The sequence below is a fragment of the Zalophus californianus genome, chromosome 1 (assembly GCF_009762305.2).
Source record: "Zalophus californianus isolate mZalCal1 chromosome 1, mZalCal1.pri.v2, whole genome shotgun sequence".
NCBI lineage: Eukaryota > Metazoa > Chordata > Mammalia > Carnivora > Otariidae > Zalophus > Zalophus californianus.
The window spans coordinates 137,175,773-137,196,552 of record NC_045595.1 but is presented as its reverse complement, the minus strand read 5'-3'; the positions used below and the strand labels follow the sequence as shown (position 1 = coordinate 137,196,552).

The 20,780-nt window shown below is 42.9% G+C and overlaps 1 protein-coding gene and 1 non-coding gene across 5 annotated transcripts; both read right to left on the bottom strand.

The window, feature by feature from the left end:
* Window positions 1–486: 486 nt before the first annotated feature.
* Window positions 487–12,493, bottom strand: ADIPOQ (adiponectin, C1Q and collagen domain containing). Of its 4 annotated transcripts, none has more exons than XM_027587023.1 (3): window positions 12,347–12,493; window positions 3,711–3,932; window positions 487–2,790 (listed from the first exon to the last, which is right to left on the bottom strand). In XM_027587023.1, exons 2-3 carry the CDS (start codon window positions 3,922–3,924, stop codon window positions 2,270–2,272), a joined length of 735 nt encoding a protein of 244 aa, XP_027442824.1. In that variant the 5' UTR covers window positions 3,925–3,932; window positions 12,347–12,493; the 3' UTR covers window positions 487–2,269. The 4 variants fall into 4 exon arrangements, with proteins under 4 accessions (XP_027442824.1, XP_027442825.1, XP_027442828.1 ...); XM_027587024.1 differs by lacking the exon at window positions 12,347–12,493 and adding an exon at window positions 11,389–11,528; XM_027587027.2 differs by lacking the exon at window positions 12,347–12,493 and adding an exon at window positions 8,484–8,512.
* Window positions 12,494–15,509: 3,016 nt separating this feature from the next.
* LOC113919003 lies at window positions 15,510–15,616 on the bottom strand. Its single transcript, XR_003518750.1, has one exon. It is a non-coding gene; the product is annotated as a U6 spliceosomal RNA (small nuclear RNA).
* Window positions 15,617–20,780: the final 5,164 nt, after the last annotated feature.

Below are 20,780 nucleotides of genomic sequence, written 5' to 3'. Positions count from 1 at the left end.
AAGATGGGCATACAACCTAGTGAGAGCCAATGAGATGCAAGGATATACTTGATGGGGCTTCTGGGAAAGAGAACGTCCACTCTCCTCCATGGGGAACACCAGAAAAGAGGAAGTCCCTTTAGCCAGATGATGTGGTGGGAGGATACGAGAGCTGGCAGGCTGCCAGTCAGTCTATTTGATACTGTGATGAAAAGCCTAGCAGTTCACTGTATAGAGCCTGAGTGTTAAGCCTACACTGCTGGGAGGACAGATAGAAAAAGGGTCTTCGATATCCCTTGAGCCTCTGGTTCAAGCCTTACCTAATGGCAGAATAGCTGCTCTGGTAGTTTCCATCATGCAAGGGAATTCTTTTTTTTTTTTTTTTTTTCCCTCTCAAGTGAGAGTTGGGTATTCTGTCATTCATAACATAGAGTCCCAACACACAGTTTATCCCTTCAACCCTCTCTAAACCCCATGTGTTTCTCCAAAAAATGAAAACAAGAGGCATGTGATTCAAGTGCTTCTACTTTTAATGCTGAACAATATCTTTACTTGTAGAAAATGATGATGTGCAAACACTGTAAAAGATGAAGTTTGGTATGTAGAAATAATAATCACTTAATGATGAGCAATACACAAAAGGGAATAATTCGGAACTTAAAACTGAGAGCAAAAGAAAAAAGTTTCCCATTTCTGTTTATACAGAATGCTATTAACTCTGCTTTTGCTAAAAACTTTGAAAAGCATTACTCAAGCTATTGTCTCCTGGGAGGATATTTACCACCATCAACCGCCTATACTTCTTTATTTTTTGTTAGAAATGTTTGACAACTAAAAATTGTATATATTTAGATGTACAATGTACTGGTTTGCTGTAGATAAACATGGTGAAATAATCACCGCAATCAAGCTAGTTCACATGTCCATCACCTCAGATAGTATTTCTCTTCTTCTCCTTCTCCTTCTCCTTCTTCTTTTAATTCTTAAAGAACAAGAATAGATTCAGAAGGCCCAGGGCTTTCCAGACCCTGTTGGTATTCAAGGAAAGAATGGTTTCCAAATTCCTTTGTGGATTTTGCATAGCAGGCTCAAGCTACCTCCTTCAGGGAAAATTCTTTAAGTATTCTGCAAAGAACAGTCATCCCAAACCTCAGTGGAAAAGATTCAAATTATCCAGTGGAACAAGGATTAGGTACTTAAATTCAGGAAGTTCCTAAAATGAAAATGTTTCTGTAGATACGGATTAGTTACATGAAGAGACTGAACTGGAGTTAATCCTGGCCAGAGATGAGGTTCAAGAGATTGGTCTTCATGAGGCATTTATCAAGGACCTGCAAAGGGACTCAGAGGTGAAGGAAGCACAGTCCTTTCCAGGCAGTTGTCCCTGGCCTGGGAGAAGGATGTCTTTCATACCCAGGATTCTAATCCAGACTAATACATAGAGGGGCACAGGGGCAGAGTGTGTGAGGAAGGTTTGCAGGAGAGAGCTCTCACATCAGAGAAGCTTCCTGACTAGGTGGTTTTGAGGAACAGGGAGGATTTCACCATGTGGAGGTGAAGGTAGCTTTCTGAGCTGGAGAGAAGAGCATGAAGAAAGACAGAGAAGCAGAAGTACAGAGTAATGAGTGGTCCAGCGGGGATGGGACCCAGTCATAGAATCACCTCTGAGGGACCTCTACGGGGGAAAGGCTTAACTTACCATGAAGACCACTCAGAGGCCCTCAGGTGAGCTGGGTGATAGACCCCCTACCAACACTTCCAAAAGGCCATGTACTCCTAAAAAAAGGGCAGGGCCTAGGGGAGAAGGTCTACAGACCTGGGTTTGCCTTCGAACTCTGCCACTTAATACCTGTGTGAGCTTAGGCATTCATTTCACTCTCTCAGGCTCAGGACCCAAGCATAAAATGAAGAGAATAATATCTTTCCTGTGTACCTCCCAGGATTGGCATGAACATAAGTAAAAAAAGGTGGACACAGAATAGCACTGTCAAATACTTTCTGGTAGTTTGATATCTCACCATATATGTGAAGCACCCCCAGAAATATTATTAACCTTTCATTGCTACTACATAACAGACTCTTGAGGCCAGGGACCATGTCTTCTTTAGGACAGAGAATATAGTATATGATTTTTTTTGAAAAGGTACTTGATGAATGAATGAGTAAATGAATGAATAATGTTCAGAGCTCTCCAACCGGATAACAAAACTAATCTCTTAACTGAAAACCCATGGACTGTTCTTTCGCTTTTGGGTTGTTTGGCCTGGAGGAGGCTCTAAGTTAGTTGTGATCAGTTGGTATCATGGTAGAGAAGGAAGCCTGTAAAGGTAGAGTCATGGACATTATCTGCATAGAGCCCATAAGAGTTCCCATCCCCATACACCTGGAGCCAGACTTGGTCGCCCACTTCCAGATGGAGGAGCACAGAGCCAGAGGCCTGGTCCACATTCTTCTCCTGGTACTGGTCATAGGTGAAGAGCATAGCTTTGTCCTTCTTGTAGAGGCTGACCTTGACATCCTTCAAGTAGACTGTAATGTGGTAGGAGAAGTAGTACAGCCCAGGAATGTTGCAGTGGAATTTTCCAGTGGTGCCATCATAGTGGTTTTGCAGATTGTAGAAGATTTTGGTAAAGCGAATGGGAACATTGGGGACAGTGACCCGGCTTTCCAATCCCACACTGAATGCTGACCGGTGTACATAGGCACTTTCTCCAGGTTCTCCTTTCCTGCCAGGGATTCCTGGAAAGCCTCGGGGACCTTCAACCCCAGTTACTCCAGTTTCACCAGTGTCACCCTTAGGACCAACAAGACCTAGAGAATGACAAGACCTCAGTGACCATAAGGAACAGAACTACTGCCTAGGTTAGTTCTAACCTAAAACACTGTCCCTATGGCCCTTACCCACAACCTGCCTGACTTACGGAGCAAGGAACCATAGGGAGCTCCCCAAAAGGTGAGTTATACCTTCTCCTGCTCCATCTCCCAGCGGGCTTCCATAAATTCATCTCCAACCTTATTTCCTAAAGGTCTCCATCATAGACCCTCCACCCTGCCAACCCTTTATATGCTGACTCAACCAACCTAACTTTTGCTCTTCTATCCCCTCTGTCCAGAATGCCCTCCCTCCTTTATTCTGTCTACCTATACTCCAAGGTCTGACTCAAGCCCTGCCTCCTCCTTAAAGCCTTCATTGCTAATCCAGATCTTCAACGAGAGCATTTTCTCTCTGTTCCATACGTTGGGCATTTGTCCACATTCAGTTAAGCATATTTGGAATCGACTTTTTTGTAGTAATCCTTAACAGCCTTGTGCTTTAGACTTATCTTCTTACCTACACCAAGTGTTCCCCAGGAGCAGGACTGTGAGCTACGAGGGTGCGTTGAGTGTAAACGCCACTGGGCAGAATGGGAGTTAAGTGGAAATGAAGGGAAACAAGAATGTGAAGAGATTGGGAAGAGTGATGGATGAGGAGGGGATGGGAAAGGGTACAGGGACCGTGATGTCAATAGAGCAGAGTCGAGGGTACTGGTTTTACAGGTACGACCTATTCTCATGACCAGAAGGCCAACCCAAAATTCACTTTAGGTTGCTTATGGGTCACAGGAAAAAAAAAATTGCTTCCTCCCTTTGTCTCAGCCTTTGTCAATAGCTAATGCCTTTGGATAGTTTCAGAAGCTCTCCTCTACCCAGGAGAAGTCTACGATGGAGGAAGCCAAAAACCTTGTTCTTACCTGGATTTCCTTTCTCACCCTTTTCGCCAGGGGTGCCATCTCTGCCATCACGGCCTGGGGTCCCATTGTGGCCAGGATGCCCTGGGATGCCTGCCAAGCAAACTGTGCAGGCCTGCTTGGCCAGAGGAAGCAGAACTCCAGGCCCTTCTGTCACGGAGTCCTGGCCGTGAGTGGGCAGGACTAGTAGCAGTAGAACAGCTCGTAGCAACAGCATCCTGAGCCCTGGAACCCAGATCCACATTGTCAGCCACGCAAGCACACACCACGCAACACGCTCCCTCTGGACCTATGCAAGACTTGGGCCACCTCCGCAGCGTCCCCTTCTAAGATCTGCTCTCTCGACACTCACCTCTTCCAGAAGACTTGTCTATTTCCACCCACCTTGATCTCTTTCTGCCCTGAAATTTGCAATACTTAGCATTATTCTTTGTGTGTAATCTCCTTTCCTCAAAGATTGTGAGTTCGGTGAGGGCAGGACAACACTCTTCCAATTGCCTCATATCTGAGCACAGGACCAGGCTCCTTGGACCAAATACTGAGAGTCCATCCGTCAAGAATCTCTCCCTTGAGTTTTCCAAGGATGACGACTCACATCATCCCCTTCAACTCTAACCAACTTCTCTCTCTCTCTCTGGCTCCTTCCTGTTTCTTCTCTACTTCCCTCCCTCATTTCTTTGTTTATTCCTCCTCTCTCTCATTCTCTTTCTTCCTCTCCCCATCTCTTGGATCACATGTTAGACCATTTGGTTTATTACACATGCACGCACACACGTACACACACATGCGTGCATACACATGAATGCACACACATATACACACACTTGCACAATGTACACCACATGCACACAGACTCTCCCTGCGTTATCAGACAACCAGAGACACATTCTCTCATCAGGATGAGGACTGCTGGACAGCAGGACAGTGGGACTGCTGACCCTTTGCCTGGGCTACCCTTCACTGCACCTCCTCACCTGCCTGATCCCTCCACAGCCTTCAGGACCGAGTTGCATTGTCTTCTCTCAGCAAGTCCTCCCTCTCCAATCTGAGTTCTTGGTTCCTCCTCTGCACACCCCCAGTGCCCTCGCTTACCTCCAGCGTTGCACTTCCTGCACTATCCTGTAATTCCTGATTTGCTCATTCATTTCCCCCCTTAAACTACAAGTACCAGGGGGCAAAGCCTAACATACTACCAGCACAGAGTAGGGACTAAATAAATACTTTCTAAGGGAGAAAAGAAAGAGCAAGAGGGCCAGAGAGAGGAGGGAAGGAGGGAGGGAGGAAGAAAAGGAGAGAGGAAGAGGGAAAGAAGGCTGGAGAGAGGAGGATATTAGAAATATGTATTCTGGGAGCCCCAGCCAAAAGCTCAAGTGGCACAGGTGGGCGGGGACATTCTGTGTCAGAACTGTTCCTCCTGATCCCCCTGGTTCTTTATATAGAGGGTTCTTTATATATATATATGTACTGGTCCCCTCCCAGCTTCTGCCTTTGATATTAGGGTGATCTTAGTCCCCCACCTCTTTATTGCCAGAATCTTAGTCTCCTCAACCCTCTCTCACCAGGGAGTTGAGAGAAAACGCCACAGAAAGGGGAATAGGTCCTAGGATCCTGGATCACAGGCATCACTGAAACCTTCTGTGGGCTTTGAAAGGTGCTTAATCCCATGAACCTGACTCTGAGTTAAACACGGTCCTTGTGTATTTTTTTTACTCCAAAGACTCACTATTTTTCATCAGTCTGCTTGTCTCTCAAGAGTTATGCAAAGTCTCTAGAATTGGGTTTGGCTTCAGAAGACAGCTCCTCTGTGAGGGGTGCAGGAAAGCCTCTGATTGGCAATTTTACCTCCAAAATGTGCACGGTGTCTAGAATCTCACCTCTATGCCCCATCACCTGGGCTCTATAGTGCCCTCTCAATGGGACGCAACCAACTCATTCATTCATTCGTTCATATATGTTCATCTTTCATATATATATATATATAGATAGATGTAGATAGAGATACACAAACACACACATGTATTCAATAAAATTAGTAACATAAACACTTTGGAAACTATAGAAAACAAAAGGATCCCCAGTCTCAAGGCTTTCTCTGCTTATTTTTAAACATAATGAAAAACACACTTTGCATAGAAATTTTATTCCCCTGTTTTTGCCTTGTCACTTTCTAGTTCTCATAATCAGTATTTTAAATGTGTGTGTGCTAGTTCATCAAGTGGAATAGTCAAAATATACTTAACCATTTCTATTTTGTTGAAATTTTAGCTTTCTTCCACTTTAAAGTATTATCTTAAAATCCATAACTAAGGGATGCCTAGGTGGCTCAGTCGGTTAAGCATCTGCCTTCGGCTCAGGTCATGATCCCAGGGTCCTGGGATCGAGCCCCGCATCGGGCTCCCTGCTCCGCGGGAAGCCTGCTTCTCCCTCTGCCTGCCACTTCCCCTGCTTGTGTTCTCTCTCTCTCTCTCTCTCTCTGTCAAAATAAATAAAAGTAAAATCTTTTTTAAAACATCCATAACTAATATCCTTGGTCATATAGCTTCCCAACTTATATTCTGTAATGACATATTCCCAGAAATAAAATCACTGGGCCAAATGTATGAACATTTTTAAGGTTCTTTTAAAAAAAAAAAAGAAGAAGATTTTATTTATTTATTTGACAGAGAGAGACAGCAAGAGAGGGAACACAAGCAGGGGGAGTAGGAGAGGGAGAAGCAGGCTCCCCGCTGAGCAGGGAGCCCGATGTGGGGCTTGATCCCAGGACCCTGGGACCATGACCTGAGCCAAAGACAAACGCTTAACTGACTGAGCCACGCAGGCGCCCCCATTTTTAAGGTTCTTGATACGTATTTCCAAACTGTAGTTTGTTACGCTGTTGCTAGGTAGTGTGTTAGTGTGTGTAAAAGACCCTATTAGCTACTCTCACAAGCAAAATTAAAAAATACCTATTTTGGCTGTTGTTATCTTAGTGAACAAAAGAAATGGCACCTTTATACTTTGATCAATAGTGAGTTGTACATTTTATTAAAGGCCTATTTCCTAACTTAATTTCTTCATTCATGATACATCCATTAGTGTTTTTGTCACTTAATTTATTAGGGATACAATGTGTTTTTGAATCAATTTGTGTGAGCTCTTTATACGGACACTTTATCATATACACCATGACTATTTTCTCTGGTGATTATTCTGTAGATTATTCCTTTGTTTACCCTGATTTTTTAAAAAATATTTTATTTATTTATTTATGAGAAAGAGAGAGAGCAGAGAGCACAAGCAGGGAGATGGGGAGAGGGGCAGAGGGAGGGGCAGAAGCAGACTCCCCGCTGAGGAGGGGTTCGATTCCTCAATCCCCAGACCCTGGGATCATGACCCCAGCCAAAGGCAGATGCTTAACCCACTGAGCCACCCAAGTACCCCTGTTTACCCTGATTTTTAAGTGACAGAAGTTTTAGTTTTTATAGTCAACTCTTGGTATTTTTCTTTGCTTCTAAGTTTTAAACAGTTCTTAGCCCTTCTAGGTCTTGGTAAATATTCTATTTTATTGTCTTCTATTGTTTGATATATTTTAAATTTCACTCTTTAATTCATCTTCAATATTTTGTTTTGGTGTAAACTGTGATCTAAAATACTCAAATGATTTCTCTAGCTGTTTAAAGACACCTTTAGTTAACATTTCCCCTCTTTATTGAGCTGCTGCATCATTTAGGAAATACCAAGTTTTAATATGACCTAAGTAAGGGGCGCCTAGGTGGCTCAGTCGTTAAGCGTCTGCCTTCGGCTCAGGTCATGATCCCAGGGTCCTGGGATCGAGCCCCGCATCGGGCTCCCTGCTCCGCGGGAGGCCTGCTTCTCCCTCTCCCACTTCCCCTGCTTGTGTTCCCTCTCTCGCTCTGTCTCTCTCTGTCAGATAAATAAATAAAATCTTTAAAAAAATATATGATCTAAGTAAAGTGAGAATTGGGAATGAACTAGACTGATAGAAGGAGGGGCAGAGAGACAGGCCATAGAGCAACAGATACCGCCCCTTTGTGGTGGTGTCTCTAGCCAAGGCTCCTCTTACCATCTAGGTGTATCTTTGTCGCCCTCTACTGGACTTCAATGGCTCAGGAGGGTGAAGTCAACAGGGGCTGGAAAGGAGACACAACGTAGGGCTTGGCTTGTTCCAAAATAAGGAGATCAGCCAAGCCCTTTTCGTATTTAGGAAGAATACTTGTTCTGGAGCTTTTCAGACTTCATATGTATTCAAAGTTTCTCAGTGTTTGTCACCTTCCTCCTTTCTCCTTCTAGGGTTAGCTTTACAAGTCCTGAGAAGACCTCTGAGAGGCTGTGTGCTTGCTTTCTCCCAAAATGAGGAGGGCAGAATCTATGAGGCTGTGCTCTTTTCCACAGGGAGATAGGAAGAGAGAGTCCAGAACATGAGCATTGGTGGGGGCAACTACAGAGGGACCCAAAGATAGAAGAAGATTGGCGGCTTTCTCCAAACTGTTGGGGACAGTGTGAAGTCAGAAGGTCTCTGGAGTTCTATGGTTCCTCCTCCTCTTTTAAAAGTCAAGATTCTCTTCTCCTAGCCCAAGGGAAGGCATCTGTCTTCAACACTTCAGTATTATGGATGGATTTCTCCCCTGACAGGGACAATGAGTCTGGGTTCCATGACAGTGGAATGGGGTGGACGTACTGAGATGAGGGGTGGGGAGAAGATGGGTACATGGTCCTTGGAAGTTTCTGATGCTAAGAATAGATTCTGATTGCAGAAGAAAGTTGTCTTCTACCTACTTTTGGGTGGAAAGATCAGCAATGGATAACAGCTGAAGGTCAGTGCAGAGGTGCCACTTTAAAAAAAAAAAAGTATTCCAAAATTATTTGTGCTCTTTGTTTAGAGAGGGCAATTGTTACACTTTGATTTGGAAAGACTTCTATTTCTACAGGGGAAAACATTAAATGAAACTGTAGTCGAAGACTCAATGGTGCCTATAAAGAAAACTTTTACATGGATCATGAAGCTAAACCCCAAGTTCCACCCATAATTCTGTTTTTGCCGAAACCGTTTGTAAAGTCCTTACCTCACTTAATGTCTCATTTAATCCTCACAACCATTTTGAGAGACAGTGTGAAGTAGAACAGGATCACGTGCTCTATGATCTTAGTGCTTGGGTGAGAATAATTTGTTCTTACCTGTAACATGCGTCAGTCATATATGTGTTGGAGGATTAAGTGACATAATCCATATAAAATACTTAGAACAGTGCATGGCACATGTCAGTGCTTAATAAATGTTAGCTCTGACTGTATCCACTTTAGAGAGGAGGAAAGTGAATTTCAGGAAAGTTATGTGACTTGTCCGAGATCCTAGAGCTTTTTTTTTTTAAAGATTTTTATTTATTTATTTTTGCGAGGGATAGAGAGAGAGACAGAGAGAATGAGCAGGGGGAGGGGCAGAGGGAGAAGCAGACTCCCCGCTGAGCTGGAAGCCGGACTAGGGACTCAATCCCAGGACCCTGGGATCATGACCTGAGCCAAAGGCAGACACTTAACGGATGGAGCCACCCAGGTGCCCAATCCTAGAGCTTTTAAATGTCGGGGAGCTGGACAATAAAATTCTGGTCTTCCAAAGCCCAAAAATGGGCTTTTAGGCATAGTTCAGAGGAGGAAAAAAAGCATCAGGATCACACATCTGCCTTTTCATATTACACTGCATGGGATGGGGGACATAAGAGAAAATAGCTTGAGAAGCCCTCCAGATTATGATGCAGGTGCCCTGGCTTCTAGTCTAGGCTCCACCATGAACACGCTGCGTGACTTATGTTCCTCCACCTCACTTCCCAGATCTCCTGCTCTTTGCCTGCAAATGTGATTATTAATGCTATTAATCCTTACCTAGCCTATTTCACAGTCTTATTGTGAGAATCGATTGGCTAAAAGTATGAACTATTTTATAAACTTCCGTATATATCAGTGAAGAGAAGGGAAACTAGCAAATATTTATGGACCATCTGCTACAGACCTCCACTGTACATTCACTTACCCTTTCATCTCATTTCACCCCTACCACTCAACTCCCGCAAGAGAAATCCCAGGACCAGAGAGGATTAGTAACTTCTGCCCATGCGTAGCAAGGAAAAGAGTGCAGGGGTGTAATTTAAAATCCAAAGCCCAAGTTCTTTCTACTGCACACTGTATATAGGCACTATTCACTAACTATGAGGGGATGGCCACCATGTTCTCTGGATCCTAAAGGGCCGTATTATGATCTCTCATTTTCATATGTTAAAATATATAAGAAATCCCACTTTGACCTGCTGGGATTTCAGTAACAACAGCAGAATCTTGTGAAATGCAGGATGAGGTCTCCTTTGGGACTGATAGGAAACAGAGCATTAGGCGGGGGAAAGTCACCAAATCTAGTGCCAACTCTTCCAGCAGGAGAGGGCACTAAACCACAGATCACTAAGTCCCTGAGAGCCAGAATGGACCCCCGAAATCATCTCACCCCTGTCCTGCTTTTACAAAGGGAAGGTTAAGGAGAAGGAAAAGGGTGCATTTATTAGATCCTCATAGAGGCCAGCTCCCATACCCATTATTTATTTTATCCATTATTTATTTTAATCTTTATGAGAACTCCATGAAGCAAGGAAAATAATCCCAACTTTAGAGATGGGGAAAGGGAGAGATTAAGGACATGACCCCCGAGGCATTGCTGTTCTGACTTCCAAACCAGTGAGCTTGGATCACGTTACACCACCTCTAAAAAGCCCTCTCATAGTCAACTTCCTAGTCTGCTAAATATGATCACATAAGATGAGGGACGTGAGAACACTTTGAAATTGGCTAGGGTATGTTGGAGTAGAAATTGCATAAGGTACTTTCAAATGTTATTTCATGTAACCTCCCCCATAGCCCTGCTCTTGATTCCGCTATAGAGAAGAATCTAAGACTTGAAGAGACCAAGATGCTGGCTTAAGATCATGCAACTCTCAGTAGAAGTACTGAGCAGCTGGGAAGGGAAAAAAAAAGAAAGATCATGCCAGTCTTGTGGGTTCTATAAAATTGCCATTTTTAAAGGTTAAAAATGGTAGAATATTAGCAATTTCACATGGTACAACCTAATGATGAATGACAGAATCAGGAATCAACTCAATTTTGTCTGGCTCCCAGGAGGATTACCTGAAAAACTTCACTCAATCCTAGGAGAGCTGTCAGCATCCCCACGCCCAACACACACACACACACACACACACACACACACACACGCACACACATGCATGCACATACACACACCTGCATAGATTCTCAAGGAACTAGTAAAGCCGAACATCCCTCCAATCTACATTTTTGGGATCATTCTCTCTTCATGTGAAAAAATTCCTGATTGAAAACTTCTACTCTCCAAAGCTACTACCTCCTGACCTCAGCCAAGTGGGACCACTAATCTCCTGTCTTAACAAGGAGTCGGTGGAAAATTTCCCCGCAACCACCTTAGAAAGGACAAGAAGCAAGTCCTGTGTCTCTCTTTACAACTCTTCAAGAACTAAGGGAGGGAGGCAGCAAGGACCACCAGTTAAGCTGCTTCTATTTCTCTGCTTCAAGAACAAAGCTGACACCCTCATGCTCCTTTGGGCATATTCTACCAGCATAAAGGGCTCCCCTGCTTCCCCACCTTATCCGGAGGAACCCACCTTACCGCTAATGGAGGGAGTCACCAGGAGTGAGGTAGCTGCATCCCCTATGAAGCTTGATCTGAAAACCAGAACCTCTCCAGACCAGGAATCCACACCCACTGACACGGGAGGGCTGGACTGATCTCTAAAATCCTTCCCACTCTGACCTCTGCCTCTACCCTGAAAACAACCAGATGCCTCAGGTGCAGCACTCCCTGGTGTGAACAAGATTGGGCTTGGCAAAGGCCAGGCAAACCCACTGGTTTCTGTCAGAAAATGTCCTCGAAAAATAAGATTTCCCTAAGTTTTCAGTATATCCCAAGCTCACTTTATCTCATTTGAATGTCTCAATCATCCTGTGACATACCCCCACATCTGTGTAGATATCCCCGTATTTACAGATTCCCTCAAATCCAGACAACGATTAGGTCTCACTCGCCTTTGTGTCTCGCTAACTCTACCCAGTGTCTGGCCTTATAGAATCTGCTCAATCAATATTTGCTGAGAAGAATCAACTGGTGGAGCTGGGTTCCAGACTCAGCCCGAGGTCAGAGCTCAGGCTTTCCCGAAGCTGCCTTACCATCTGCTTCTGTCTTTGCCTACCTGGTCAAGCTGAGAAGTGAATTATTTCCTTCTCTTCTTATTTAATTGAACTCTATCACTGGGCCATCCCTCTTTTATCATCGATCCCAACTTTTTCTCTGGGTAGGCATCTTGCCACAGAGTGAGTTGGTCAAAATTCAAGATGGCCTCAGGCATTTTGATCAGAGGAACAGCTCCTTTTCTCTTTGAGCTGTGGGAGAATCAAGGAAGAATGCCAAGGCCTGTCTGCCTCCCCCAGTATTGCCCTGGCCAGAGTTTTGCCTGTACCTATCTGTACCCTGCTATGACAAGAGAGCCTGGGCAAACCCAAGCCAGAGGTTCCATTGCAAGGCAGCCACCCCCACCCCCAGCCTGGAACTGTAATCGACTTGTTCTTACCCTCAGGTGTAGAATCAGACCTACAAACTGCAGTCAGGATGGAAATGAGATGATCCAGCCTCAGTAGCCTGGTACTCAAGGGGGCAGGCAGTCCCCACCCCACAGATGTCCCTTCTCATTGGCTAACCCTATGAGGGCCAGAGGCCAGTGGGTGGGCACCTTGCCCCTGGCAACTGCTTCAGGTCTCCACTCTGGGGAACCTGCTGTAACACCACTTGGGCTTGGGAAGCCAAGTGGATCCTCAGTCACCGCACTCATATTCTCTTGGCTCTTATGTTTGCTTCCTACAACAACAAGAGAAGATGGGGCAAGGGTGAAGCCCAGAAAAGGGGAAACAAGCCATCTCTGCATCTGAGGGAGAAGCTTCCTCCTATAAAATGAATTGTCCAGTGGTCCAAGATACCCTCCCTTTCCCCATAGATTTGCTATAATAAGTCAGTGACACCGATCACCACCCTTACCACCACGCTCCTGCTCCCTGTGCATGACCAAGTGTAAGATTGTGTGGTTCAGACAGAGCACTTCAGAAGGGGGAATAGTCAGAGGGGCAGTGATAAAATAAGAAATAGAACCCATCCTCCACTCCCTGGCCTGGACCCCAAATGTGAGGAAGACTTTGTGTGTTAATTCTGAGAACTGAGGCAAAAGGAAGTTCCTGGGGTGGCGTGGGGCAGAGCCAGAGTAAGACTTTTAGAGGCCCTGCATTCCAAAAAGTCATGGAACTCCCAACACTATGTAATTCAAATTCGACATAACAGAAAACTTCCGCAAAATGTGATATGAGAATACCATCTCTCAAGATTTTCTGATTCTAAAATTCCAAATAAGGCTTTAAAAACTAACTTTTGGTGGGTATGTGAGCCCTCATTTTGCCACACCCTTAAGGATATTGCCTACTCTACCTATTGGGGAACCCAGCTCTGGGCTGGGAGCAACCTGGAGGACCAGCTGCTGCCACCCATGTAGGTGTTCCTAGAAGGCTTAGGCTTGAAATGGCAACTTTCATCACCTTGTACTCTTTCTTGGCAAACCCATGTTTTGTTTTTGAAACTCAAGATCAGAGCTAGTTTCTGCAAGCCACAAATGCTGAGGCATTAAATCATGACCCCAGCAAGGGCTCAAGATCCCAGCAACAGCTTCTATAAGAAGTTCAGAAACAAAATATTCTCAGACAGAGGCTGGGCAAGTGTGTGCCTGCCCCCAAATACCACCTTTGCTGGCCACACAGAGCCTAAAAGTCCACAGCAAAGTAAAGTAAAAGTCTGATATAAGGCCTTGGCCTTTGGATAATATGCACATTTTCTGGAGAAGTCACGTTAGGCCTTTGAGATTGGAGTCATGAATCCCTTTCCAAGGGCCCACTGGCTTAGATAAGGAGCCAGGGAAAACAAGGTTTAATACAATTTACCAGGTAGGTCGGAACAAAGAGAAAACACAGAGAAACTACAGCTACTCTCAATCAGCTTACATTACTGTTTTGTTTTTATTGTGGCATTTTCTTATTTACTTTTGGTTTGTGTTACTATTGGTCTCTCCTTACTACGATGGGGACTTCATGAGAACAGGCGCTTTGCCTGTTCTGTGTTGTATCCTCTGGCCCCTAGAACATGATCTGGTACAAGTGGGGCAATAAAAAATGTTTTTTAGCTATGGCTGTCTTGTATTTTACAAATAAAACATCTGGAGTTCAGTGAGGTTAAGTGACTTGTCCACGGTACAGATCTAAGATTTGAACCCAGATCTGACTACAAAACTAAGATGCTTTCTAATACCTCATGTCTCTTACTTCTCCTGATGGACTGGGAGACCCTAGGATTCACATTTGCACTCCAGCGTAGCTTTGTGGTTGGCAAATAAAAAAAAAAGTATTTTCTCCTGACTTCATGGGAACGCCGCTGGTTACAGTAAGCTTTAACTGTTGCACAAGGTGGAATGACTTTAGCCCCCAAAACACACCAAGACTGGGCTGGGTCTGGTTGTCAGCCAGTGACATTGCGAAAGCCTGTCATTTTGAGACCTCAGGGAAATCTGCCATCCGCCACAAAGGTCGCTGTGTGGAAAGAGGCAATTCCTTGTCATACTGGCTTAGAGACTGTAACTGAAAAGCATTCAGCCAGGAGTGCCTTGAGGCTCGTCTTTTTTCCCAGGACAGAACTGTTACTACCTAGAGTGAAATAATCAAATAAATGTGATCATTTCCTCCAGGATATGAAGGCCACAGTTCAATCCCCTGTCAGCTGGTGAATCAGGATATTAAAACAGCAGACCACATGACTAAGTTTCCCATAAGTGTGGGTAAATATCGCCATATATTTTTTGCTCAGTTGTGATTCTTAAAACATAATCTTAATTGAAATAATGTAGCATAATCACTAGATTTTGAAAAATAATCCAGAATATTGGAGCAAGACGGCAGAGCAAGCACACCCTGCAGCCTTCTGCTCCATCCCCAAATCCCTACAAATGGCCAGAAAGGAAAACCTCGGGGTGCCTGGCGGCCCAGTCGTTGGGCGTCTGCCTTCGGCTCAGGTCATGTTCCCAGAGTCCTGGGATCGAGCCCCGCATCGGGCTCCCTGCTCGGCGGGAAGCCTGCTTCTCCCTCTCCCACTCCCCCTGCTTGTGTTCCCTCTCTCGCTGTGTCTCTCTCTGCCAAATAAATAAAATCTTAAAAAAAAAAAAAAAAAGAAATGAAAACCTCTTGGCTATAAAAGGAAAAAGAGTTGGCTATAATTGCACTTCATCCAAGGCAACCTCAAATACTAATTTAAGTATCCGTTTTGCCATTCATGCTTTGGACTACTAGTAATGCACTTCCATTGGCAAGGAGCCCAGTTCTGATAAGCAATCCTAGATTCATATCTTTGAGAACCTCTGTCCTGGGACCACCCCTGCTATCCAATACTGTTTGAGTCAAAGAATTTCCCACAATAATTTTGGAAATGCTGGAGAAGCAAAGGAAAGGAGATGGTGTTGCCCAGAGATCAGGAAAAGGCCTCTGTCACTGGGCCATAGCCTGTAAGCCTACACTCGGTGTCTGTCCCCGCTAGAGGTTCCACAACTGTACCAAAGAGCAGCCAGGGCCACTGACACCGCCAGGGACATGGCCAGAAACACAGTAGCTTCTCCTTTACCCCTTTTGATCTTTTTTTTTTTTTTTTTTTTTGTAAATATGGAACGCTTCACGAATTTGCCTGTCATCCTTGCGCAGGGGCCATGCTAATCTTCTCTGTATCGTTCCAATTTTAGTATATGTGCTGCCAAAGCAAGCACTACCCCTTTCGATCTTACACAACTGTCTCCCCTCTGCAGAATCTCACTGGAGCCCATCCAGCAAGGGAGTCTAGGATCTGTCATTTCAGACCCACAGCTTCAGGAATAAAGGGGCTTATTTAAAAGTGGATACAGGGCTAAGTACCAACAGACATAATCTGACACAGGCCACAACTTCAACAAATAGAAGAATTTACCACCCAAGGAAACAAAGCTAATAGCCGAAAAAGGGGGCAAAACTTAAGAATAAGTGAGAGAGATGACAGGAAATGGCATACAAAAAAATAATTCGTGAATTTTCTGCCTTGGTAGGAGGTGAAAATAATTTTCTCTTCCTTAAGTCACCAAGTTTGTGGTGATTTGTTATGGCACCCCTAGGAAACTAATACAGGGAAGTAGAGCTAAGGAAAGAGTTCTTACAGATGACACCAAAGGCATGATCCATTAAAGAAAACAATGGAAATTGAGATTCTACCAAAATTAAAACTTTCGCTCTGTGAAAGACCCTGTTCAGAGGATAAAAAAGCAAGCCACAAGCTGAGACAAACTATTTGCAAACCATATATCTGACAAAGGATTTGTATCTAGATTGTATAAAGAACTCTCAGAACTAAACAAAAAAAAATCCAATTAGAAAATGGGCAACAGACATGAAAAATATTTCATCAAATAAGATATATGGATGGCAAATAAGCACACGTAAAGATGTTCAACATTATTAGCCATTAGGGAAAAGCAGATTGAAACCACCAATGAGATATCACTACATACCAACTAGGATGGCTAAAATTAAAAATAGTAAGAAATATTATAATGGTGGATAGATATTATGCATTTGTCAAAACACAAAGAGTGAACTTTGATATAAACTATGGACTTGGGATGATTTTTTTTTAAAGGTGGGAAAAATAAAGAGCACAAAATTTTTTAAGATCAAAAAATAGTAAGAATACTAAATTTGGAAAATGACGTGATGAAAATAGATCACTCATAATCTGCCAGTAGAAATGGAAAAGGGTACAGCCACTCTGGAAAGTAGTTTAGCAGTTTCTTAAGAAATTAAGCAGCAGTCACACTCCTGTACATTCATCCCCCCAAAATGCCTATACATAAAAACTTGAATATCCTTGTACATATACATGTATACATCACACTTATTTGTGTGAGTAAATAGGATAAATGTGCAGATGTAGAATTGCAGGATCAAGTTGTATGCACATCTTAACTTCAGATCCAAAAATTCAATAGTGATTTATACTCCCAGCATGGTATAAGAGCACCTGTTTCTCTATATCCTCACCAATATCGGATATTGTCAAACATTTAAATATTTGATATTCCAGGGATGCCTGGATGGCTCAGTCAGTTAAGCATCTAACTCTCGATTTTGGCTCAGGTGATGATCTCAGGGTTGTGAGATCAAGCCCCATGTCCGGCTCTTCACAGGGCATGGAGACTGCTTAAGATACTCTCTCTTTCTCGGGGTGCCTGGGTGGCTCAGTCGGTTAAGCATCTGCCTTCGGCTCAGGTCATGATCTCAGGTCATATCTCAGGGTTCTGGGATTAAGCCCTGACTTGGGCTCCCTGCTCAGGAGGGAGCCTGCTTCTCCCTCTCCCCTGCCCCTGCTCATGCTCTCTCTCACTCTCAAATAAATAAATAAATAAAATCTTAAAAAAAAAACAAATACTAAAAAAAATTCTCTCTCTGTCTCTCTCTCCCTCTCTAAAACATAAAAAAAATAAATATTTGACATTCTAAATAAATAAATATTTGACACTCTAATAGATGTTTTAATTTGTATCTCTTTGATTATGTATGAGGATGTATTTTTATATATTTACTGGTTATTTATATTTCTTTTACTGCATATTTTTGTGTCCTGTTCTATTCATGTGTTTTATTTCCTTTGTCCATTCTTTCCTATTGAGTTATTTTTATTAACTTTTAAGAGTTTTTTGTATATCAAGGAAATTAGTCCTTTGTTATATGTTTTGAAAATGTCTTTATCTTTTGCCTTTAAAAAATATGTTATACAAAAATTTTTTGCTTCCTGTTTAACCTAATTTTTAACATTTTCCTTTTGGTTTCTGGGTTTTGTGTTTTGCCTAAAGATTCCTCCTATTCCAAAGTTATTCTTTAATATATGTGTGGGGTTTTTTTGCTAGAATGTTCATGATTTCTTTTTCTTTTAACTCACTATTTGACCAACCGTAATTATTTTGTCAAATGAACAAAGACCACCTATATACACTTAAGAACACTTAAGATCTAGTCTCAGCAACTTCTAATCAGAGGCTGTTTAGTCAAAGTTTATGATTCTAAGGGAGTCAATACTATCACCCTTTATTCGAGTAGAGACTGGAAGGGGCTTGAAAGGACAGTGAGCTTTATATACCAAAAGGAGGAACTCAAAACAGTCTTTGGTAAGAATGTCTTAAGGTGGTGTTTTCTGGTTCTCATAGGGTGGGATTTTTGGAAGTGAGGAGTGTTATGTTTGGCTTTCAAATGCACTTGTCAGTCTTTGATTGATCCACTGCCAACTGGTACATAAGTGGAGGCTCTCCAGGCTGGATAGGGTCATCTGGGATCTGGGCTTTCCTGCTTCAACCAGAAGAAAATATGGTCCTCAGCTTTAGAGTCTCACATAAGCAGTTCCTCATGTTTTATATGTTCTTTTTTAATATATATTCTTGGTGAACCCAATACCTATCTAAATGCGTGTTTATTTTTTCAATTCTAATTTTAAATGCCTTTTTCATACATTCACTTTTCAAATGCTTTGGGGGTCTATTTCAGGAACCTCTACTTTGCTTATTGTATGTATTTATTAATCAGGAATATGTATCCTCTTGACTACTGAAAGAGCATGATGCAAAGCTATAAGATACGACTATTAAAGTCGTACTGAAAGTTTATTCATTTATAAAGCCTGATACTAGACTAAATATATAATTAAGAGACTGTGTTTTATAAAACTTCCCATCCTTGTACTCTGATGTGGAGCCTGGCATACCGGAGGACTCCATACATGTGGGCTGAGTACAGAAATCTGGTGTGGCAATGAGAACTGTGGACCAAGAGTTAGGGACTCTGGTCCCTGTTTCCCTGTAGGCTAGTTGGGAGACCATGATACATACTGATGGACTGGACCCCTCCTTGAAGCTAGGAGTTACCACATGACAATATGGACAATACAGAATATGAGAGAAGGTGATGTGTGCTACTTTCAGGCTGAGTCTTAAAATATTGCATGTGTGATCCTTCAATTTCTTCTCTACCTATGAACTGGAATACAGATATGCCTGAGACTCAGTTTTCTGAGGAGAGGGCTTGGAGATTGGTTGTTTTTCATAGAACTACATGTTTCTTTCTTATTCCAAGCTTATTGAGGAATGACTGACGAATATAATTGCATATATTTAAAGTGCACAATGCTGGGATTTGGTATACATACACTTTGTGAAATGATTACCAAGATCAAAATAATTAATACTTCCATCACCTGGCATAATTTTTCTTTTTTCTTTTCTTTGTGTGTGTGTGTGTGTGTGTGTGTGTGTGTGGCAAGATGCTTAAGATCTATTCTCAGCAACTTCCAAGTATATAATACATATTATTAACAATAGGCCTGTGACCCCGTTTTGATCATACAGCCAAAAATGATGTTGTAGGGGATGGTGTGAAACACATGTGGAAGAAGCCTGGGAATCCTGAATGATTGTGTGGAGCAGAGCAGGCTTCCTAGCTACCGCACACTATTCCATGAGACAGAAATAAATGTATTGCGCTTTGACTCACTGTATTGTTGGGGCTCCCTGTCGCAGCAGCTTACTAACCCACATGGCATATGGTATTCCACAAAGACAAGAGTTCTGCAGTCAAATAGTTTGGGAAATGAAGGGGCTAATAAAAGTCTGCAGGTTTCCTTCCTATAGGAATTCTCTGAACCTGGCTACATGTTTTCTTTTTTCCTATATTCCAACTTGAGGGAGAAAATTGCTGATCTCCTGTTGTTCTCTTCCTGATTCTGAAAAACACATCTGAAAAAATGCTGATTTTGATGATTTCTGTTTTCTCTAAATATTGTTTAATGCACAGCGAGTGTTTCATATGCATTCGGAACACGACCCAACTTTACAGAATCAAGGCTGCCCTTAGTCTCACCACTTCAGTCAGAGTGTGTTATCTCGAGGGGACAAGAGGCAATATTACAAAACCATAGAGAATAATTCTCCCAAAAGATATAGGACATTTTTATCTCATTGTGCTGTATTCTTTCTCATTTAAACAAATGGAAAGATGACAAAAGTTTTACCCAGAGTCATTTTTTTTTCTTTTAAAAGCCTTTAAAAATGTACTTCAATCACAAGTCATTCAAGAACTATCTCCTGGGTGGCTACTGGGTGTACAACCCCAGAGAAGAAAATGCAGTGTCCACTGGCCAGGGTGGGCGTTCAGAATGGACCTGGGGACAGCACTCCAGGAGTATCAGCAACAATGACTGGTCCTGAAATGGTTTCTCAGGTCACCCACCTGTGATGCAAGATTTGTCAAGATGTTCCTCACGTGAGGTCTGGGGGCGTGTTGGGCACTTTGCGCTCTGTCAGCACCACCAAGTGTGGCTGGTTTTGTAAATTCAGAGAATGACTGACATCCAAAGGATTGAGAAAGCTTTGGGCTATTTCTGTAGTGGACACATGGCTAGTCAATGGTCAGAGTGTTTAAGAGGATCCAAGTGATGTGTTTTCTGACAATTCTAATAGTCAGAATTCAGAGATTCTTCTGTCCAGCTCCAGTTCTTACATATTCTCACTGAGAAATGTATATGGTGATTGATAAGATGACCAGAGAGACCAAAGCAGAGAAGTATGCTGAGAAACATATTCAAGACTGACTGAACGAAATGTATTCTATAAAAAAAAGTGTGAAAACACGTCATCATAGATTGTGAAGGACTATACTTTCTTTTGACTGGATAGACATGTCCGGTGCTGTTAATGCAGCAGAGGGCTCTGTGTGCTTTTAAAAATCCCAATCTGTTGATTCACAAGCTTGGGCTGGATCTAAAGCAGGTTCCCCACTTTGGGAAGGTATCCCCACAAACTTTCAAGGGGTGTTGTTTGCAGTTGCAGATTATGATTGGTTCACCAAGAGCTCAGTTCC